The sequence below is a fragment of the Phocoena sinus genome, chromosome 2, assembly GCF_008692025.1.
Source record: "Phocoena sinus isolate mPhoSin1 chromosome 2, mPhoSin1.pri, whole genome shotgun sequence".
Taxonomy (NCBI): domain Eukaryota; kingdom Metazoa; phylum Chordata; class Mammalia; order Artiodactyla; family Phocoenidae; genus Phocoena; species Phocoena sinus.
Genome location: NC_045764.1, coordinates 155,653,684 through 155,672,810, shown reverse-complemented (window position 1 = coordinate 155,672,810; position 19,127 = coordinate 155,653,684). Strand labels below are relative to the sequence as shown.

The following is a 19,127-nucleotide window of genomic DNA, read 5'->3' as shown; positions in this document are numbered from 1 at the left end:
ATACATTTCTTAAATTGATACAGCCACTATGGAGAACAGTATGGAGGTTCCTTAAAAAACTAAAAATAGAACTACCATACGACCCAGCAATCCCACTACTGGGCATATAACCTGAGAAAACCATAATTCAAAAAGAGTCACATACCACAGTGTTCATTGCCTCACTATTTACAATAGCCAGGACGTGGAAGCAACCTAAGTGTCCATCGACAGACGAATGGATAAAGATGTGGCACATATATACAATGGAATATTACTCAGCCATAAAAAGAGTTATTTGTAGTGAAGTGGATGGACCTAGAGTCTGTCATACAGAGTGAAGTAAGTCAGAAAGAGAAAAACAAATACCGTATGCTAACACGTATATATGGAATCTAAAAAAACAAAAAAAAAGAAGGTTCTGAAGAATGTAGGGGCAGGACCGGAAAAAAGACGCAGACATAGAGAATGGACTAGAGGACATGGGGAGGGGGAAGGGTAAGCTGGGACGAAGTGAGAGAGTGGCATGGACGTATGTACACTACCAAAAGTAAAATAGATAGCTAGTGGGAAGCAGCCGCGTAGCACAGGGAGATCAGCTGGGTGCTTTGTGACCACCTAGAGGGTGGGATAGGGAGGGTGGGAGGGAGATGCAAGAGGGAGGGATATGGGGATATATGTATACAGATAGCTGATTCACTTTGTTATACAGCAGAAGCTAACACACCATTGTAAAGCAATTATACTCTAATAAAGATGTTAAAAAAAAAAGCAAGTTAATAAGTTCATAAAGATTAGGAGTAGTTTGTTTTTATTTATGGCCTACAATTAAGGCCAACAAAACTGCAGTTTAGACAGAGCTCACTAATTGGCAACAATGACTGGTATCCTATTAGCTGTTGTTGATTGGCAAACGGAATTATTTAAATTCAGACTAATGAATTGAATTTCTTGTTTCCCTAATTTTCTCATTTTCTTAACATATATATTTTTCATTGAAAGCTATCGCAGTACCATTTTGGAATGGAGTAGATTATAGACAGACATAAGTAAATTGTATTGAAATAGATTATTGATCTTTATATTTTAACGAAATTGAGATTTTTTGACCATTTGCGTTTTAGCCTTATAGACTAGGCATATGTTTCAGTCAGCTGGGACTGCTATAACAAATTATTGTAGCCTGGGTGGCTTAAACAGCAGACATTTATTTTTCACGGTTCTGGAGGCTGGCAAGTCCAAGGTCGAGGTGCTGGCAGATTCGGTTCTTGGTAAGGGACCTCTTCCTGGCTTGTAGATGGCCATCTTCTCCTTATTCCCTTACCTGGCAGAGAGCAGAAAGAGAAGCAAGCATTCTTGTGTCTCTTCTTATAAGGGCACTAATCCCATGAAGGCTCGATCCTCATGACCTGGTTACCTCCCAAAGGCCACATCTCCAAATGCCATCACATTAGGGATTGGGGTTTTAGTGCATGAATTCTGAGTACACAAACATGTAATCCGTGACAGTGCGTATTATAAAATCCTGTAACAAATATTTAAGTAAAATGAAGACAGTAATACATAAATTATATCAGTTTATCTTTACCAAACTGTGAGCTATGAATTAAAATGGAATTTAATTCAGTTGTACTATTTTGGCATCATATGATATCACGGATTTCAAACCAGCTGTATGTGTGCTTTTAAAATATGCTAATTCTAAATAATATGAGCCCCATAGGTACATGGTGTGGGGAAAACTTAAGGCCCAAATAGTGGCTGTAAATATTTTCAGCCTTCCAAGATGGTTCATATAAATGCGATACTGCCCAAAGACTGTCTAATGAGGTTCTGTTCAGTCTGCAAGTGATGATAACACTTTGCTGAATGATTTTGTCCCAGATGCACTGTGAATAAGATGCCTGGTAAGAACAGATCAAAGCCCCCTTGAGGCATTATATGCATTTATTACGAGCTACTCAAATGTGACAGTACACAAGTCACCAATAAAATAGCAGTTGTTTTATGAAAATTATGGGGGCAAGGGTGAGGTTCTCTCAAGTATGCCAACAAAATGTAATTAAACAGATTATATTGCTAAAAACAATCTGCTTTGGGCTGATTTTGCATAATATATTCATTTAGCTTGTGCCCACGTAGCCAAATATTTAAAGAGGCAGAAATGTTCAACCCAGTTTCACAGTCTGAGGGTTGAAGGCTGGGTTGCAGAAGTCCTCAAAGGCAAGGCCTCTGTGTGTTAGGTGAAGCTGGGGGAATGCAGGGGAGAGCCAAGTTTATGCTCCTAAGTGTCATGGGTCTCTGTCAGTCTCTGTACGGTCACAGAGATCTGAGCTGAATGGCCCTCTGCACCATTTTCCTTCCTTTCCCTCTTAGCGCAAACAATTTCATTTTTAAAAATCCAGATTTTATATATCTCCTCCAACTACTTAAAATGAAAGAATAGAAAGAAAAGTGGCCTTGACCCTCGTAAAAAGGATGGCTTTGCACTTCCTTGAATTTTCAGTCTCCTCTCTCTCAAGTCAGCTTTTTTTTTTTTTTTCGGTAAAAACTTTTAGTATGTAGCTGTTAGCTCTGGGAACAGTTGAGAACACAACTGTTGGATTGAGAATGAAACCATTCTTAATCATTTAGTTTTTAAAGCGATATTATCACTGACTCTTTGTAAAACCAGTATTTCTATGAAACCTTCTGAGATATTGTAGGTAATGAAGACCTATCTGGGTTCAGGATTGGCTGCATGTGACATATCTTTCTCATTTACTTTTCCTGCCTTGTTTCAATTAACAGTGTACTTATTAATTTTAATTGGTGAAGTCATTCTTATGTCTGAACTTTACTTCCTGTGAGAGCATACTTTGTGCTGTATACCTTATTGAGAGCTGGTATATGTGCTAAATTCCTTTTTTAAATCACTACTATTGTCTAGTGGTTCATATATTCAGATCTAATAGTTATATTTCACTAAATAGATAAATAATTTTACCAATGCAAAAGTGATAAAATCTATTCCACTTAGTAACTATGTTTGAATTTATGGTATTTACTATTAAATTAAACCTTGTAACACTAGTTGAGATGAGGAAAGTGATTCTTTTGTGACTATTTTTCTATTGGAGAGATTATCCTGAGTAGGAATTTTCATTTTTTACATTTTTTAAATGTTATTGTTCATAGAGGATAAATAGAAAATCTAAAAATTAAGTGAACTTGAAATGATTTTTTATAGCTTTGTTTTAATAATTATGTATTATGCTTTATTTGCAGGACCGTGTACATGCGTTAGAAACGGTAAGTTGGGGCATTTTCTTTGTCCTTCTATCAGGATTACTGCTGTGTCCTGATGTGGATTTCAGAGCACTCCCCAAAGGAAGCAGTTCTGGAAAGCATTTCTAAAACTATATCTAAGATTCACAGGGGAAAGTAAGCTAAACTATACCAGAAAGATATGTAGATACAAACTTTTAAAATGAAAAAAAAAAAAAAAAAAAGAATTAAGAAAAAAATTGTGTGTGTTTAAGTGGTCACTGCTCTCTCAAGACAGGTGATGCACTAATTTATGGAAAACATAATTAGCTTAAATGTAATTATGCTTATTTCTGTATTTCCCAATCACTAAAAGGACTAGTTGATAAGAAACTGAGATTAGGTTTCTATTTATACTTTGAAGGGCAGTCAACATTTTTTTTTTACAATATCCAAATAATGATAAAAGCTGGTTAGCCTTTTTTTCAGTAATCTTACTTGTAGGAATCTGATATTAGGAAATCATTTTTTTAAGTGCAAATATATAAAGATTACATGCTTGCAATATTTATTGGAAAATGATATACATTTTTATAGAAAAAAAGGGGAGATGACTTATTGTTCGGCAATAAAGTAATGGTTAGATAAAGTGTGAAATTTCCACCCAGCATGACACAAAGATTTTGGAAAAGGTTTATTATATAATGTTAAATGGAAACAAATTCAAGATGTAAAATTACGTGTACTTTAATGATAACATGTGATGATAGGTGTATAAAAAAAAGAATAGAAGCAAGCAAATCTTATAATAGCGACTTGTTAGACAAGAATTAGGGCTGTGATATCATTCCTTTCTCTGTTCCTCAAGTTTTAAAAAACATGGTTAGATTACTTTATAAATAAACATTTTTATAATAAAAACCACATGAATTGAAAGAATGGTAAAATAAATTATGGTACCACCTAACGATGAAATATTATTCAGCCATTAAAAGTCATATTTTCAAAAAGAAAATATTGACATGCTATTATATACAGGGGGAGGTATTTAAAGCTATATAGAGAGTATGATGCAAATATTGAATATGCATATTTTGTGTTTAAAACTTTTGAAAACACACAAAATATTGAGTGACTTGGGTCTAGTGGTGATGTTTTTTTAATGTTTTTAATGAGCAGGTGAAAAATAAGAAACTTTTAAACAATAAGGCTAATTAAGAATAAAACATTTATATTTTGAGTGTGAGGAAAGGAAAGATGCTAATTGAGAGTATTTTAGTCCTGTGTAAGCAAGTGATTTTGATCGACAGTGTGCAGACCATAGCTGGGAAATAATCTATTCCTTAGATTTAACCAGGCCACTGGGAAAGTACACTGACTTTCTTGGTTTCAGCATGATGACATTGTAAGTGAGTAAAATGTTTAGTGTTCCTCCACATATATTTTACTTATCCTTAGAAAGTGTTTTGCCAACAGTATTTGGCTTGTAAATTAAATGCTCTTTTTAAAAGTATGAACCAAAACAGAAATGTTGAGTTTGAGGATCTGGGTTCAGTACACAAAATGCCACTTCAACATTTAGTAAATCGCTTATTTCTTGATTCCTTCGTCTGTAAAAGTGAATAGAATTAAACATATTTTATCACACTGTTGTGAGAATTAAGAAAGAAAATATATGTGAAAATATTTAGGACCTGACAAGTGTTAGGTTATCATTATCATTAAGTGATTGCTTATTATTTCTTATTTAATCATTTTGATTATACTAGTATGTCATGTGAAGCTGAAAATTATCAATAACAACAAGAAGCCTGTAACTTTTATTAGTATTTGTTGGTCTTTTTTATTTACATAATCTCTTTACTAACATAGTACTATGGTATAAAATCTTAAATGCCTTATTCTAAGGGTTCCTCTAAGAATAAAGGTAAAAAATAAAAAATCATCATGAGAAAAATAAAACTGGTTAAATGAACTAGGTTTTTTACAGTGGCAGTTTTCTCAAGATGGTTTTAATTTGAAATAATTATAAGTAAAACCTCGGTAATAATGAATGAAAAATGAAAATGCTCAGTAATAATGTTAATGCTCAAATGTTATGAAATCCTTTGACTTCATATGGCATTATAAAGAGTGGATTTAATATACTTGGTAGACTGTTCAGCTGGTAAAGTATTTTATAGTTCATAAAATCAAATATGCTGGAAGCAGTCTCAAGACCATTTATTAGTCTCTCCCAACTTAGCACTTAAACCATAGAAAAATGTTGGTGGTCTCTCATTTGGTTTAGGTGGTATTAGGGTATGTAAGGCTTTGAATGTAGGGTACGTGTCCTGGTGATACAGATCTGCAAAATTTGAAATTTCATTATTCCATTAGTATTTACAATAGATTAATTTTAAAGGTTTAGTAGTTATAATACCTGAAAATAAGAAGGTCTTTTTTGTCATAACGAGCAACTTGATTTGGCTTGTCACCAATTATCTATATGCTCAGGTCGCAGTTGTGTCTGTTTCCCTTTTCTTTCTCAATACTTCCCTCTCCTTCTTCACTAGCAGGTAAGCTTCTTGGAATAGAAATTACATTTTGTTTACAAATGCACCCCCAGGGCCTGCAAAACATTTCTAACATACAGTTGACAACCAATAAACATTTGTAAAATCAAAGAATGAATGTTGAACTGAATGTATATAATCCTCACATAGACTATTCTTAGGAATATAGGTATACACAGTACTGATAGTTGAGGGAAAAAAGTACCCAGAAGCATATCAATTTATTCATTTTTCCCTAGCCTTTCTGATCAGTGTTACACTTTATTTGGTGTTTCACAGAAGCTCCCATGATCTTCATTAAAGTTTAGTGTGAATTCTCCTAGGAAGGAACCACCTTCAGCCAAAACATAGTAGGTTGATTCCCCAAATAAAGCTAAGTGATTACCTGAAAAAAATCTTGGTTGGAAGGATCCTTTTTAGGATCCTTTTTAGATTCCACATATAAGTGATAACAGAGTATTTGTGGAATCTAAAAAGTAAAACAAGGGTATAAAACAAAACAAGAGAAACAGACTCACAGATACAGAGAACAAACTAGTGGTTACCAGCTTGCAAGCATCCTTCCTACACATACTGGGGACTCAGAGTGGATATTTATTGTGCACTAAGGTACTAGGTAGACAGTGAAGAGGAGAAAAGGAAAAGGAATTGTGATCAGTTCTCTCAAGGAGCTTGCACTTTAATTGAGGAGAGAAGTTGCTTACATATAAATGAATGAATGATGTAAGATAAATATGCACTGTCTACAACATGTGGATGAAACAGTGCATTTTGTAGAAGGCATTACAAAGAAACAATAATTGTAAAATAAATTAACATCATTGCAGTCTAGGTTCGTCATGGAAAAGCATGGCTTTTGTAGTTTGAGGACATGACGGAGGAGATTTGTTTCCTCTCTGAAATGGGAAGAATCAGTAGTGTCAGGTAGAAAGAGCCAGAGAAGACATTCTATATTGGGGATGTAATAAAAGTTTAAAGGCAATAATGAAAAAAGAGTTAGCTAGGGCTTCCGTGGTGGCGCAGTGGTTGAGAGTCCGCCTGCCGATGCAGGGGACATGGGTTCGTGCCCCGGTCCAGGAAGATCCCACATGCCGTGGAGCGGCTGGGCCCGTGAGCCATGGCCGTTGAGCCTGCGCGTCGGGAGCCTGTGCTCCGCAACGGGAGAGGCCACAACAGTGAGAGGCCCGCGTACTGCAAAAAAAAAAAAGAAAGAAAAAAGAGTTAGCTAAAAGGATATTTAAAAAAAAAATTTTAAGGCAAAATCATGAAATCATGACTCTCATACAAATATAAAATGAACTCATGACAAATGAGTTTAACTCATTAATTAATCAGAGAATGAGCAAGATGTTACAACTCACTTAAAGGAACATTCAAAGAGCATTGGAGTACTGAAGTGAATTTAAAATAGAGGCAAAACTGTCTTCTTCCATAGTGGAGGAAGGAAATCAATTGAACCTCCCCAGACAAAATTTATTTCATGTCTATGTACAAGAATCATTTGCATAGCAATCAATCAGTCATCTATAACTCACAGAGTTATAAATAGCTCAAAGACAGTGACTGATACAGAGATCCTGTAGAACCAAAAAACCCAGAACCGTCCGCGAGGCAAAAACTAGTTTTTCATTGAAAATACCCAGTAAGTTTTTGTTCCATTTCAAAGGCTTTCACATCTTTTTTTTTTTTTTTTTTTTATAGCCTCATTGTCTGTAAAACTTTGAGAGAGTAATAGACACTTCGGGGTTTTGAAATACAAACCAAGGAGTTTAGATTTTATCTTTTATATCAGGGATACAAGTGGGTTTCTTCCTGAGTGCCAGTTCCTACTGGTCAGTACTGGCTATTGAAACATTCTTTTGGGAAGGATTCTGGGCTGCTCTTTTGGAGAGCACTGCTGTGATTGCTTTGCATTCTCTGTTGTGTCCATTACGAGGTTGGGAGGTGAAAGGCGGTAGCGTGGCTATTTAGCCAATAAGTAGTCATTAATGGTTTTCAATCAGGGGTTGTGGCGTGGTGAATGTGGTGTGCAGGAGTACAGCTGGAGTGGTGGTGTAAAACCACCACTCCACCGGAGTGGAGTGGTGAGAGCCTGCAAGCAGGAAGAGGGAAAGCGCATGTGGAGGTAATACAACTTTAGGACTGTGCTAGGAAAATTAGGAATTGGGACAGTTTGGTACCAGAAAGGCAGGGTTAGAGTGATTACCCTTGTTTATAGAAAGGCACTAGTGAACTTAGTAAGTGGGAGGTCAAGGGAGAAGAGGAGATATAGGCAGTACAATAAGAAGTCAGGGTCATTTTAGGAAATGAAAGGGAAGGGAAGGCTGTTCAGCTTGAGATACAAATTCTGTTTGTCATATCGCACCTCAGATCTGTCTTTATTTTCATTTCCATAAATGCCATGATAATTTAGATTCTCGATACCTTTGTGTTAGTTAGAGTTAGCATGACCTCAGTTAAGAGAAATCCAAAAAGAATTATGGGTTAAGTCAGATAGAAATTAGTTTCACTCTCGTTTAACAATCCAAATATATGGTGTCCATGGCAGGTATGGTGTCAGAAACCCAGGCTTCTTTTGTTGTTTTGCTCTACCATCTTCAATATACTGCTTCTGCCTCCTGATCTAAGATGCCTGTTCCACTCCAGCCCTTAGATTAATATTGTAACTAGACAAAAGAAAGAAAGGGAGAGCATGTATGTAACTTGCCTTTAGTGAAAACTAGAATTTGCACGTATCATTTCTGTTCATTTCCGTGGACCGGAATTTAGTGACATGATTATAACTAGCTTTAAGATTCAAAAAGAACGAAATAAGCTATAGACTTTTGGAAATTTCAAAGTAAACTTCTAAACAACTCACAGGTCAATAAATAAAAGAAAGGACATGCCCAACTCATTAGGAATTGGCATAACCTTTGAGACAAAACCAGACGGAATGTATAAATAAGGGAAATTAAGGAACTTCTCACATATTAACATGGATACAAAAGTATTATACACAAATATTAGCAAAATAAATCCTGGAAGGTATAAAAAGGAAAATTACTCATGAACACTGACAAATTACCAATTCATCAATTAATTGAGTTTATTCCAGGAATTGAGTTGGTTTAAAATTAAAAACTCAGTCAGTGTTATTCACCATAGTGACAGATTGAGGAGAAATAAATTTAATAAGGTCATCCCAATAGATGAATAAGAAGATTTATTCCTATGATATCATTATCATCCTCATAAACCTTTTAGAAAACTAAGAATAGAAGAGAACTTCCTTAATCTGATAAAGGTCATGTGAAAAAAAATCTCTGGCAAACCTCACCTTAGCATTTTGAAAGTCCCTCTTTAAGACCAGGAATAAATAAAGGATGCCCCATTCTACAGTTTCTGTTAGACACTGTGTTGGTGGTATTAACCACAGCAGTAAAACTATCATTATTTGAAAGTAATATTATTGTTTTTATAAAAAGCTCTAGGAATTCATAGTTAAATTATGAAAAATAGTTGAACAAGTTTGATAGAAACCAGTACTTGAAAGTCCCTTTTCCTTCTAACTCCAGCAACAATCGCTGAGAAAATGTTATTAAAGTTACTATATCAGTACAAAAGTAACAAAGAATACAAAGTATACAGGAAAATATCTGACAAAAACATTCAAGCTTTTGGGCTTCCCTGGTGGCGCAGTGGTTGAGAGTCTGCCTGCCGATGCAGGGGACACGGGTTCGTGCCCCGGTCCGGGAGGATCCCACATGCTGCGGAGCAGCTGGGCCCGTGAGCCATGGCCGCTGAGCCTGCGTGTCCGGAGCCTGTGCTCCGCAACGGGAGAGGCCACAACAGTGAGAGGCCCGAGTACCGCAAAAAAAAAAAAAAAAAAAATTCGAGCCTTTATAGAGAAGACACTCTGGAATAGTCAAGATACTTCTGAAGAAGAGGAAGTGGGGAGAGTTTTCCTAACATACATATAACCTTATTAAAGCTATTGAAATTAAGATAGTGTAGTCTTGACACAGGAATATATAAATAGGTTCATGTAATCAAATAGAGAATCCAGAAACAAATATGTGTACATAGAAACTTGATGTCTGACATACCTGGCATCACATATCAGAGGAGTAAGGATGGACTTTTTAATAGATGGTATAAAAAAATGAAATTGAACCCCTATCTCAGATGCAAAAGTGGGTGAAAGCCTAAATGTGAATGATGAAACCGTAAGGCTTTAAAGCGAAGTATAGTTTAGTATCATAATGACCTTGGGACTTTGGAGGATTTCTAGGGGTGAGGGGAGGGGCACTGAAAACATAGGTCATAAAGGAAATGACTGATTTGACCACACCAAAATTAAGAACTTCCATAAATCAAAAGACAACATAAAAAGAATGAAAAGAAAAGCCACACTTGGAACACATTTGTAGCAGAAGATATAACTGACTAGCAGTTTGTATCCAAATCAGTTTGTATCCAAATCTTATTGCCAACAAAGCAATTAGAAAAAGATAAACAATGCAGATTTAAAAAAAAGAAAAAAGAAAAAGGATAAAAGGCATAAGCAGGCATTTCAGTTGAAGAAGAAACATGTAAGAATATATTCAGCTTCATTCATAATCAGGGAAATGATGACTAAAACCACAAAAATTGTCATTTTCTTTATGTATATGTTTTAGTACTCATTTGTATCTATGACACATTTTACCAAAAAGCAAAGGAAATTGAAACATGTTAGCAGCACTTTTTTTTTTTTTTTTTAATTTTACAACGAAATGATTAATGCTGTCCCTGACAGTAAGGTTCAAAGAGAACTGGTGAGGTACAGCACAGTCTTCCGGTAGAGTACCTCCAAGAGTACACAAAGATCTTCCAAGGGGCAGTCAAGACACAAGTAGGTTTAGGAGAATCCATTTTTATATCCTCAGCTGCACGTTCTCTTAAAATAGCTCGGCTTGAAGAGGCCCTCTTACTTTTCATAATCAGCCCCCTCCCACTTTGCAGAAGAAAGGCTTCCTTCTCACCCATCCAGGGTCCCATGATGGCAAATTCCCCCAGGCACATCAGGGTGCCAAACAAGGGGCAGTTTATGATTTGGGTGCCTTCATGTCCTCCTTTAATCAGGTCACTAAGGTAAGGCTTCTTGTCCTTCTTAGTCATCCATATATTTTTGATAAGAACAAAGGGTTGTATTAGATATTTGGGGTGTTGAGAATGGGTTGTTCTGAAATCGACATGTATTGTTGATGGATGTTGAGGAGGAGTAAAGACAGTTTTATTTAATGACCTCACCTCTTCCACCACCTACTATAATCAGAGAATGTATAGCTCCAGAAAACAAAGCTAAGATGTGTTGGAAAGAAATCATTGAAAGCCGCAGTGTCTTATTTCATCCAGGTGACAAACTCTGGTCCGGCTCCATGCCTTATCTATTTATCTGTCTTAGAATTATGATTCAAAAGTGAGACGGTTGTCATGAGCACACATCAACACATTACATAGAATTGAAAAATGAAGTCAGACTTTTTTCTGCCAGAAAGTACTGCTGATTTGGCTGATTGATTTGACAATGAGGACTGGCTTTGCCAGTCTGCAGCTCTAAGTTTTGGATGCAGATATATTTAATGCTGAGATAAAATAAATATATTAAAATTTCATACTGATAGAATGGTATCGAAATTGAGATTTTTATTTTTTGCATGTGTTAAGTTCAATGAAATATCTCTAAGTGAAAAAAGAACAGTTGTAGTCATTTAAGTCTTGGTGAGTAAAGCCTTTTGGGTTTACCTTCCAGAAATGGAAAGTGAATGACTTTAATAACTACATTACAATCCTTTGGCAAGTCTAGTGGTTTCTAATTCTTTGCCTTCAACAAAATTGAAAGAGGACCTAATCGAGCTGGTAGATCATTTAAATTAATTTTTGATGACAGATCACTGTGTATTCTTTGCTATAAAACTAGGAAGGCATTCAAGAAATTGAGTGACATCGTTATAACAAAACTAATTTCATTCTCACGTACTTTTTTATGTGAACAAGACTTCTCAGTGAGTAAATCTATAGAAACAAAAAACAGAAATAGAAATGGAACGCTGTCTTATTGAAACAAAATTAGCATTTACCCATGGATACATGAGCTAATTGAGTACCGGAGAAGAGGAAGCTATATCCATCCCAGTAAGAGATATACATTTGGAAGCCTTGAGTTTTTTTGACATTTCACATTTAATTTTTTCTCAAAAATTTTAATATACCTAATATTAATTATATGATAATTCAATCCATAATAATGTTTAACACTTAGAGCATTATGGTTACAGAGAGTTTTAAAAATCAGTTCTTCTCTCTGGATATATGTATACGTTTTTGTTATAGAGAAGGATAAAGTATGATAGGATAACCAATAAATAGGCCTGCAAGCATAAGTATATTTTATATTAGGATAAAAGTCGGTGAGGGAAAACAGATTTGAAATAAATTCAAAGGGAAAAGGAATCATATAAAATCTGTCTTTTAAAGAGGATAGTATTTAGTTATTTTGGAAGTGGATAAATGGTGGTAACAAATTAATGAGATTTAAAGTTCACTGGATAAGTTTATATGAGTAATATAAAAGTTTTATTTGAAAATGACAATATTTACTACATTCCAGAATTTTCATCCTTTACAGCTACCTAAACTTATGATGAAAACATTCTGACAACTTAAAAATGTGTGTATGGAAGGGGGAAGAGTAAGGGAGATATACAGTTTAAAAATTATTTAAGGAGGATGTAATCAAAATGTTGAAAAGTGTTGACTGAGAGCAAATGTGTAGCTGTGTAGTTGCAATTTGTCAGTGTTTAATCAACTTCTCAAACCAAAGTTACTTAAAACAATCTAAGCTTCCTGTATTTTTAGGATATACTTGCAGAGATAACATAATTTACAGGATAAATCCTAACCTGCAGCTATATGGAGAAAAACATGCACAAATTTGCCTATCTGAGAAGAATTACAAGACACAGGAAAACTGTTAGAAATAGGATTTCTATTTTTAAAAAACTGCTAGAGGCTTAAGCACATCTCTAAAGGATTCATTCAGCTAATATTAGTGGTACCAGACTTGAAGTATGCATACCAGTTGATCTTCAAGATCTTGGTATCCACGCGTACAAGAGTATGCCAGTATGTCTCTGGAAATTACTAAGTGATGCTGCATATTCTGGTTTCACCTGTCTACTGTTAGACACTGATTGTTGGGGATTTACTTTCAATTTCCTTCCCTTCCCACTATGGATCTAACACTAATTGTGCTTCACCCTACTACGTGTGCAAGCCAGTCTACAGGCACATAAGTTGTTGAAGAAGGACCATTATTCTTTGTTAGGACACCAGAATCTGCTCTGGGGCAGTTAGGAGTATATGGACCCAATAGTGTTAATGTATTTAACTAAAGTGTCCTGGTTTAGCTGAGGAAATAACTGACTGGAGTATGTAAATGTGGCCAAATAACAGTTAATTATCTGCAGCGCCTCTTCTAAGTATTTGTAAGAATCTTGAAGCTGGGTAAAACTTGCCTTTATCTCTTTATAAAGCCAGAACTTGCTGTTTCAAAACCAAAGATCAAGCCAGGTTCATTTTTGGTCTTGCCAAGGCTATAAGCCTCTCATTGAAGTTGCCTGAAAGGTTCAGTCAAATTGGCTTTACACCAAATAAAACGCAGTGTGCTCTGTACGGTTTTGACCCAGAATCAGGTGAATCTCAGCAGTTTTGGCTGAGCTGCATTGTAAAATTTTGGATTTGTTCGAACTTGACACTTCCTGGGAACCCATTCAAACTGAAACCGGAAAAAGGTTTTGCACAAACCCTGTCCTAGCCCGTTCTGCCAAGTTTCCCACTGCTCTAATGTTAGTCTACCTTCTGTATATTCGCATCGAGGGCAAACGGAAATATCCTCATGAATCTCTCATGAGGGATCTTGGTTGAAACAATCTAGACATTCTCCTTTCGCCACCTTGTCCCAAAATACAGAGTCTGTATTCTGTGTTAGTCAGTATTAAAATGTGTATATTTTCCAATAATGGGGTCATCTTCAAAGGGTTAAATTGCAAAAACATGACTGTGCTTATGTTAAAATGAAGAAAATGGTGCTGAAACCAGTGGGCTGTTTATACAGAGTTGCAACCTTGTGGCAAAAGGTGATGACCAATTTAAAAATGTAAGACTTCCTTCAGCCTGCAAAGATCGTTTCTCACAGCGCTGTCAGATTTTTCATAAATGCGGTGACATAGGGAAAGTATCATTGAGAAATTACATAATGAATGCAGCTTCACCAGCAGATGAATTTAGTATTATTGAACTCCTCAGTGTTTGGAGGTCAGTCTGACAGCTTCATAGTTGATGCTGATAAGTGGTCAGACTGCCTAACTGCCTTGCTTGATGATGTGTTTTATAGTCCTGTTCCAAACACTATCAATAACAGTGCATTCTATGGGTAAAAAGCGCTTGTTTTGTATTGTGAAGATAATGAGTGTATATATTACAAAACACTTTCTGAAGTATCCTTCTGAAAAATATAATACATATAAGAAATGCTTTCTGTTCTCTTTAAGAGAGCATATCTGGGTGAAATCTCAGAGTAATAATGTATTACATCTTTTTAAGAACCTAATCTAACTATAAAATGAAATATTGGTATTACACCCTTAATATATAGTTGGTGGGAGTAGTGTCTGTTACACACATTTTGAAGTAGCCTTTACGTAAAAAGCTAATTTGGGAATTTTTCATTTTGTGCACCTAATTTTAACCAAGTGCATACAGGTTTCAGCTGAAAATTATTATATGCCTAGTTTTAAATGATGGAAAGTGATATAGTACAACAGTATCTGATTTTTAGAGTCAGAAATGGTGGGTTCTGGTCATATCCTCCCCGATAACCAGGCACATGACTCCGGGCACGTTGTTTAACCTCTCTACATTTCAGTTTTTAAATTTTTTTTTAATTGTGCTGGACTGGGTCATATTTTAAAAGTCTTTTACTTAGTAGACTCTAGTCTAGGAGGAATTAAAAAAAAATTATCTTCATTAAAAAATTTCCACCCTATGAATAGTTGCTTTCAGACAATTTACCCTGATTTAATCACGTAATTGTATACAACAGATACTTGTTGAATCCCTGCCATATCCCGACAGTGTCCTCGGGCATATAGCAGATTGGGTCCCTGCTGCCGTGGATCTCACATTCTAGGTAATGTTACAAATGGAAGGACTCTTAGAGACCCTTGTCAAAACCCCTGACCCTATAAATAAGAAGTATGGAGGACAGAGGAATTTATGAATAGCCAAATATGGCAAATCAAGGGCTAGAATTCATTTGTCCTGATTAGTGGTTCCGTGTTCTTTCCATTCCACATACTCCACTTGTGAATGTTGAGAGTAATGAAGATATGAGTAAGGAATGCTTTATAAGTAAGTACCTAGTGAATGATACTAAGTGAAGAGGAAGACAATTAACAACGAGATCCCATATTTACCTTGAGCTGGGCAAGCAGAGTCATAAACAGGACACTGAATTCTTGAATCATATTTAGAATTGTCAAAATATGCCCTCGACCTCTTGGTACATGGAGTTTAATAAAGCAGCTTTGATCTGGTTTTCTTCCTTGTGAATGTTGAAGAGTGTTGGCGTGCCCCTTGGCTGCATTACTAGTTGTGTCCTGAGCTTTTGCTCAGTGATATTAAATGCCTCAGTCGATCTTTTTCTAATTTTATACTCTAATTCCTCTTACACAACTGTTTATAAAGTTTGTTTAGGGCTTTTAACAAACTTTGATCTCAGATGAAAGGCTGGAGAGAGTATACTGTCACTATTAGCACTATTAATATAAATATCCAAAGTGGTCTTGTGTTAATCATTTAACATTAGTGAACGATTTTATCCTATCATTGCCCCCAAATACATTATACTTGAACATCAAACAGTGAAAGGCCATCAGAGTAGCCCTTGCCTCATTATTGTCTTTAGGCTCTGTTCTTATTTCGCATAGTTCGTGCTCTGTAAATGATTTTCTGGAGCTTCTTCAATGTTTTTCTCTACTAGGATCTCACTCTACCTATATCCGTAGCAAAGGCCAATAGAACACATCCTGACTTGTTTGTTTCGTTGTCATCAGACATTAACCAGATACTCTAAAGCATATTAAATATAGACTCACTGACTTAAAACACCTAGATTCTGTGAAGTACTCCCTTTATATCTTGTCAGAGAACTTACTGTTTTCAGCTTTTATCCCTATCATTTCTAACTCAGAACTTGTTTTGCTTTGTAATACCCCAGAACTCCACATTAGACATTAGTTTTTCCTTGAAGAAGAGTGTATTTGTTCCCAGACATGAAGGAGTTGACTGAGAGGGTAAGGCAAAAGCCAGGTGATCTCCACATTTCTTAGAGAATGATTAGAATTTGGTGCCCTGAGAGTTCGAAGACCTGGTTGTGAATCCTGGCTCTTTCACATGGACAACTCACTTACCCCCTCTGATCCTAATTTCTATTATCTATGAAATGGGCCTATTACTTATCCTATTTGTGTCACAGATTTGCTGAGAAGATCAAATGAGGTAATGGATGGAAAGTCCATTTCTAATTTAAAACAAATAATCCTCTCTTATGTGTGCACTACCTTTCCCAGTCACAGGAGCAATACATGGACTAGAAAGATTTGGCTGACTAATCGGGATATTTGCATTCTGGTCCTAGTTTTGTCACACTGGTTATGTGTCTTGGCACTCTATGTTATATACATTTTACCTCCAAAATTCAATTTAATTATTTCAAATTTAGGGTCTGAGAAATTTAGATTTATGGTTCTTATTTAATAATCCTAATAATTTTAGTTCAACACATTCCTGCCTCCAGATTCAGTTGACCTGGGATAGGACCCAGTAGTTTCTAAAGTTCCTCAGATGATTCTAACGTGCAGTCATGTGTGGGAATCACTGATTTAAGCCATCTTCTTTGTGCCCTTTAAGAATGTGCCTTTACAGTCCATCCCCTAGAGCCTGGTGTTACTCTGCCTTCATGTCTGTTGGATGTAGTCCTAGTAATTTCCACTGAGTTAATTTCATGCCTTTTCTACTGATACCATCATGTATTCTGTGCCTACAACATATAATTTCCAGTCTACCAAAACAACATTCATAAGATTCTTTCTCAAACATTATTTTTTTAAAAATTTCCAGGAATCTCGTGTGCTTACTTGTAGCTTCTTACTAAAATGTAACCTTGTTGGGCCTAACTTCAAGGGCAAATTTACCCAGTCATGAGCTCACCAAATGTTTAATTCTCTGATTTTAATAAACCTTAATGAATTGTCCAGTTTACAAACTAGTATTTTTGGAAACCATATAAAGAGTTTAAAAAACAAATACGTTGTTTTTTAAATCAGTATATTGAGCAAATTGGCTATTCAATCAGTTTTCTTTTGACTACCTACCTCTCTCATCTCTCTTCTTGTTTCTCCTCTTTTCTACTTTTGTGTTAGTTCCCCCCTCTGTGAAATCACACTCATTTCTCCACTCATTTCTTTCATTCATTTCTCTATTCAACAAATGACCACCAACTAACCCATGTAAAGGACTGAGTATAAAGCATGGTTTATCTTGCAAAGCAGCATAGGACAAGTACTTCATGAACTACCAGACTTCATATCAGACTCCACAGAAGTAGTTTACAAAGGCTCCCAGGAAGGAGAAATTAGGTACTAAAGGATGAACAGGATCTGAGAGGTGATGATAAAAGGCAAAGAGTTTTTCAACGGTGGTTTAATCTTTATTATACCATCAGGGCCATTTGGACCCAATCTTAGTCTATTAATTTCTTTTGGTAAGGATTGATTTTTTTTTAATTCTTTTTTTTTCTTTTTTTTTTTTTAGTTCTTACAAAGAGCAAAGAGAAATTTTCCTCACTTTTAAGATAGAAAAAATTAATTCTGTCTTGCAAACACCATGAGTCTATTGAAGCCTATTATAAATCCAAGATGTATAATGAATCTTGGTGATCTTATTTTCTTGAAACATTTTCCTATTTCATCATCCTAGAAATTATCTTATTGGTACTTGTCATTTGTTCCCAAATATGCTAGAAGAGACCAAAATCATATGAAGATGGAGGGATAAGGGGATCACACAGAAGGATGTTGCAATAAGTGACCTAAATCATCACTGTTACATAACATTTCAATTTTCTTATTGTGTTGTCCAAAGTATATCAAGAACTGAAGAGTCTGAGAATTTTACCCTTCTCACCAGTTACCAAGTTAGCCTGCCATACTTTTACGGATGCTGGAAGAAGACATGAGACAAAGGACTTTATTAGTCACAGCACAGCTGGCCCCATGAGCTGCATGTTTGTATCACTTCCCTTTGCCTCCCAAGTCCCTCAGGGGCAATATGGAGATGGGTCCGGGTGGGCATTGCACATGCAGTGAATTTGTGTTATAGCTGAGGAACCCTGAGCTTATGTAGCCCCAGTCTTATAAAGGGAGCTACAAGAAATTCTACCGAACCTTTGCCTAAGAGGAAGACAGTGTATTTCCAAATCTGTTTGCTATAGAAACATTCTTGAAAAGCTATTGTGGGATAAAAGCCATCATAAGACATGTAGCAATGCCACGGAGAAGTACCTTGCATCAAAATATTGTATTATCTTTCAAGAAGAAGTTTTATAGTCTTTTTCTTTATTATTATTACTTTTATTGGATGCAGGTTGATAGTTCAGAATTTCTCATTTTCTCCCATAATGACAAAGAGAAGGAAACTGACAGAGGAAGACATTTCATACTTATTAGATGAATCAGAAGATGAATATAAAGAGACAGACAGTGGCATTCCAGATACTAATGATGATGGTGAAATTGATTGTATAAGCAAAAGTCAGATTATGAGTCTTCAAATGATAATATCATAGATGAATTTTTTGCAAACCAATGAATGAACAATCTATTTCTGAGGACAAAGAGGAAATAGGGTGCTCTCAACAAGAAGGACTTCATTATGCAACATTTGGCAACAAGAACCTGGAGCAGTGCATTTGCTGAAAGAATGTGTGACAGTACTCTTTCATCTTTAGTTATGTTTGTGCACCATAATTTACTTCACATGGTTCATAAATGGGCAAACGCTGAAAGCAGGTTGTATAAAAATGTGATTGAAAGGAAAAGATAATATAGAAATGAAATTTTTTGTTGGATTGACCATTCTAATTTATACTTATAAATCTAAAAAATGAAAAAAAATCTGCAATTATGTAGTAAAGAAAACTGCATTATCAATTTTTAAAAAATTAGAAGCAGGGCTTCCCTGGTGGCACAGTGGTTAAGAATC

At 35.6% G+C, this 19,127-nt stretch overlaps 1 protein-coding gene across 2 annotated transcripts in view; it reads left to right on the top strand.

The window, feature by feature from the left end:
- The window catches only part of CEP128 (centrosomal protein 128), a 436,342-nt gene that overhangs the window by 378,418 nt on the left and 38,797 nt on the right, over positions 1-19,127 (top strand). For both annotated transcript variants that reach the window (XM_032624894.1, XM_032624895.1), the window contains one exon: positions 3,247-3,270. In XM_032624894.1, coding sequence (XP_032480785.1) covers positions 3,247-3,270 — 24 coding nt within the window. The remainder of the gene's footprint in view (positions 1-3,246; positions 3,271-19,127) is intronic.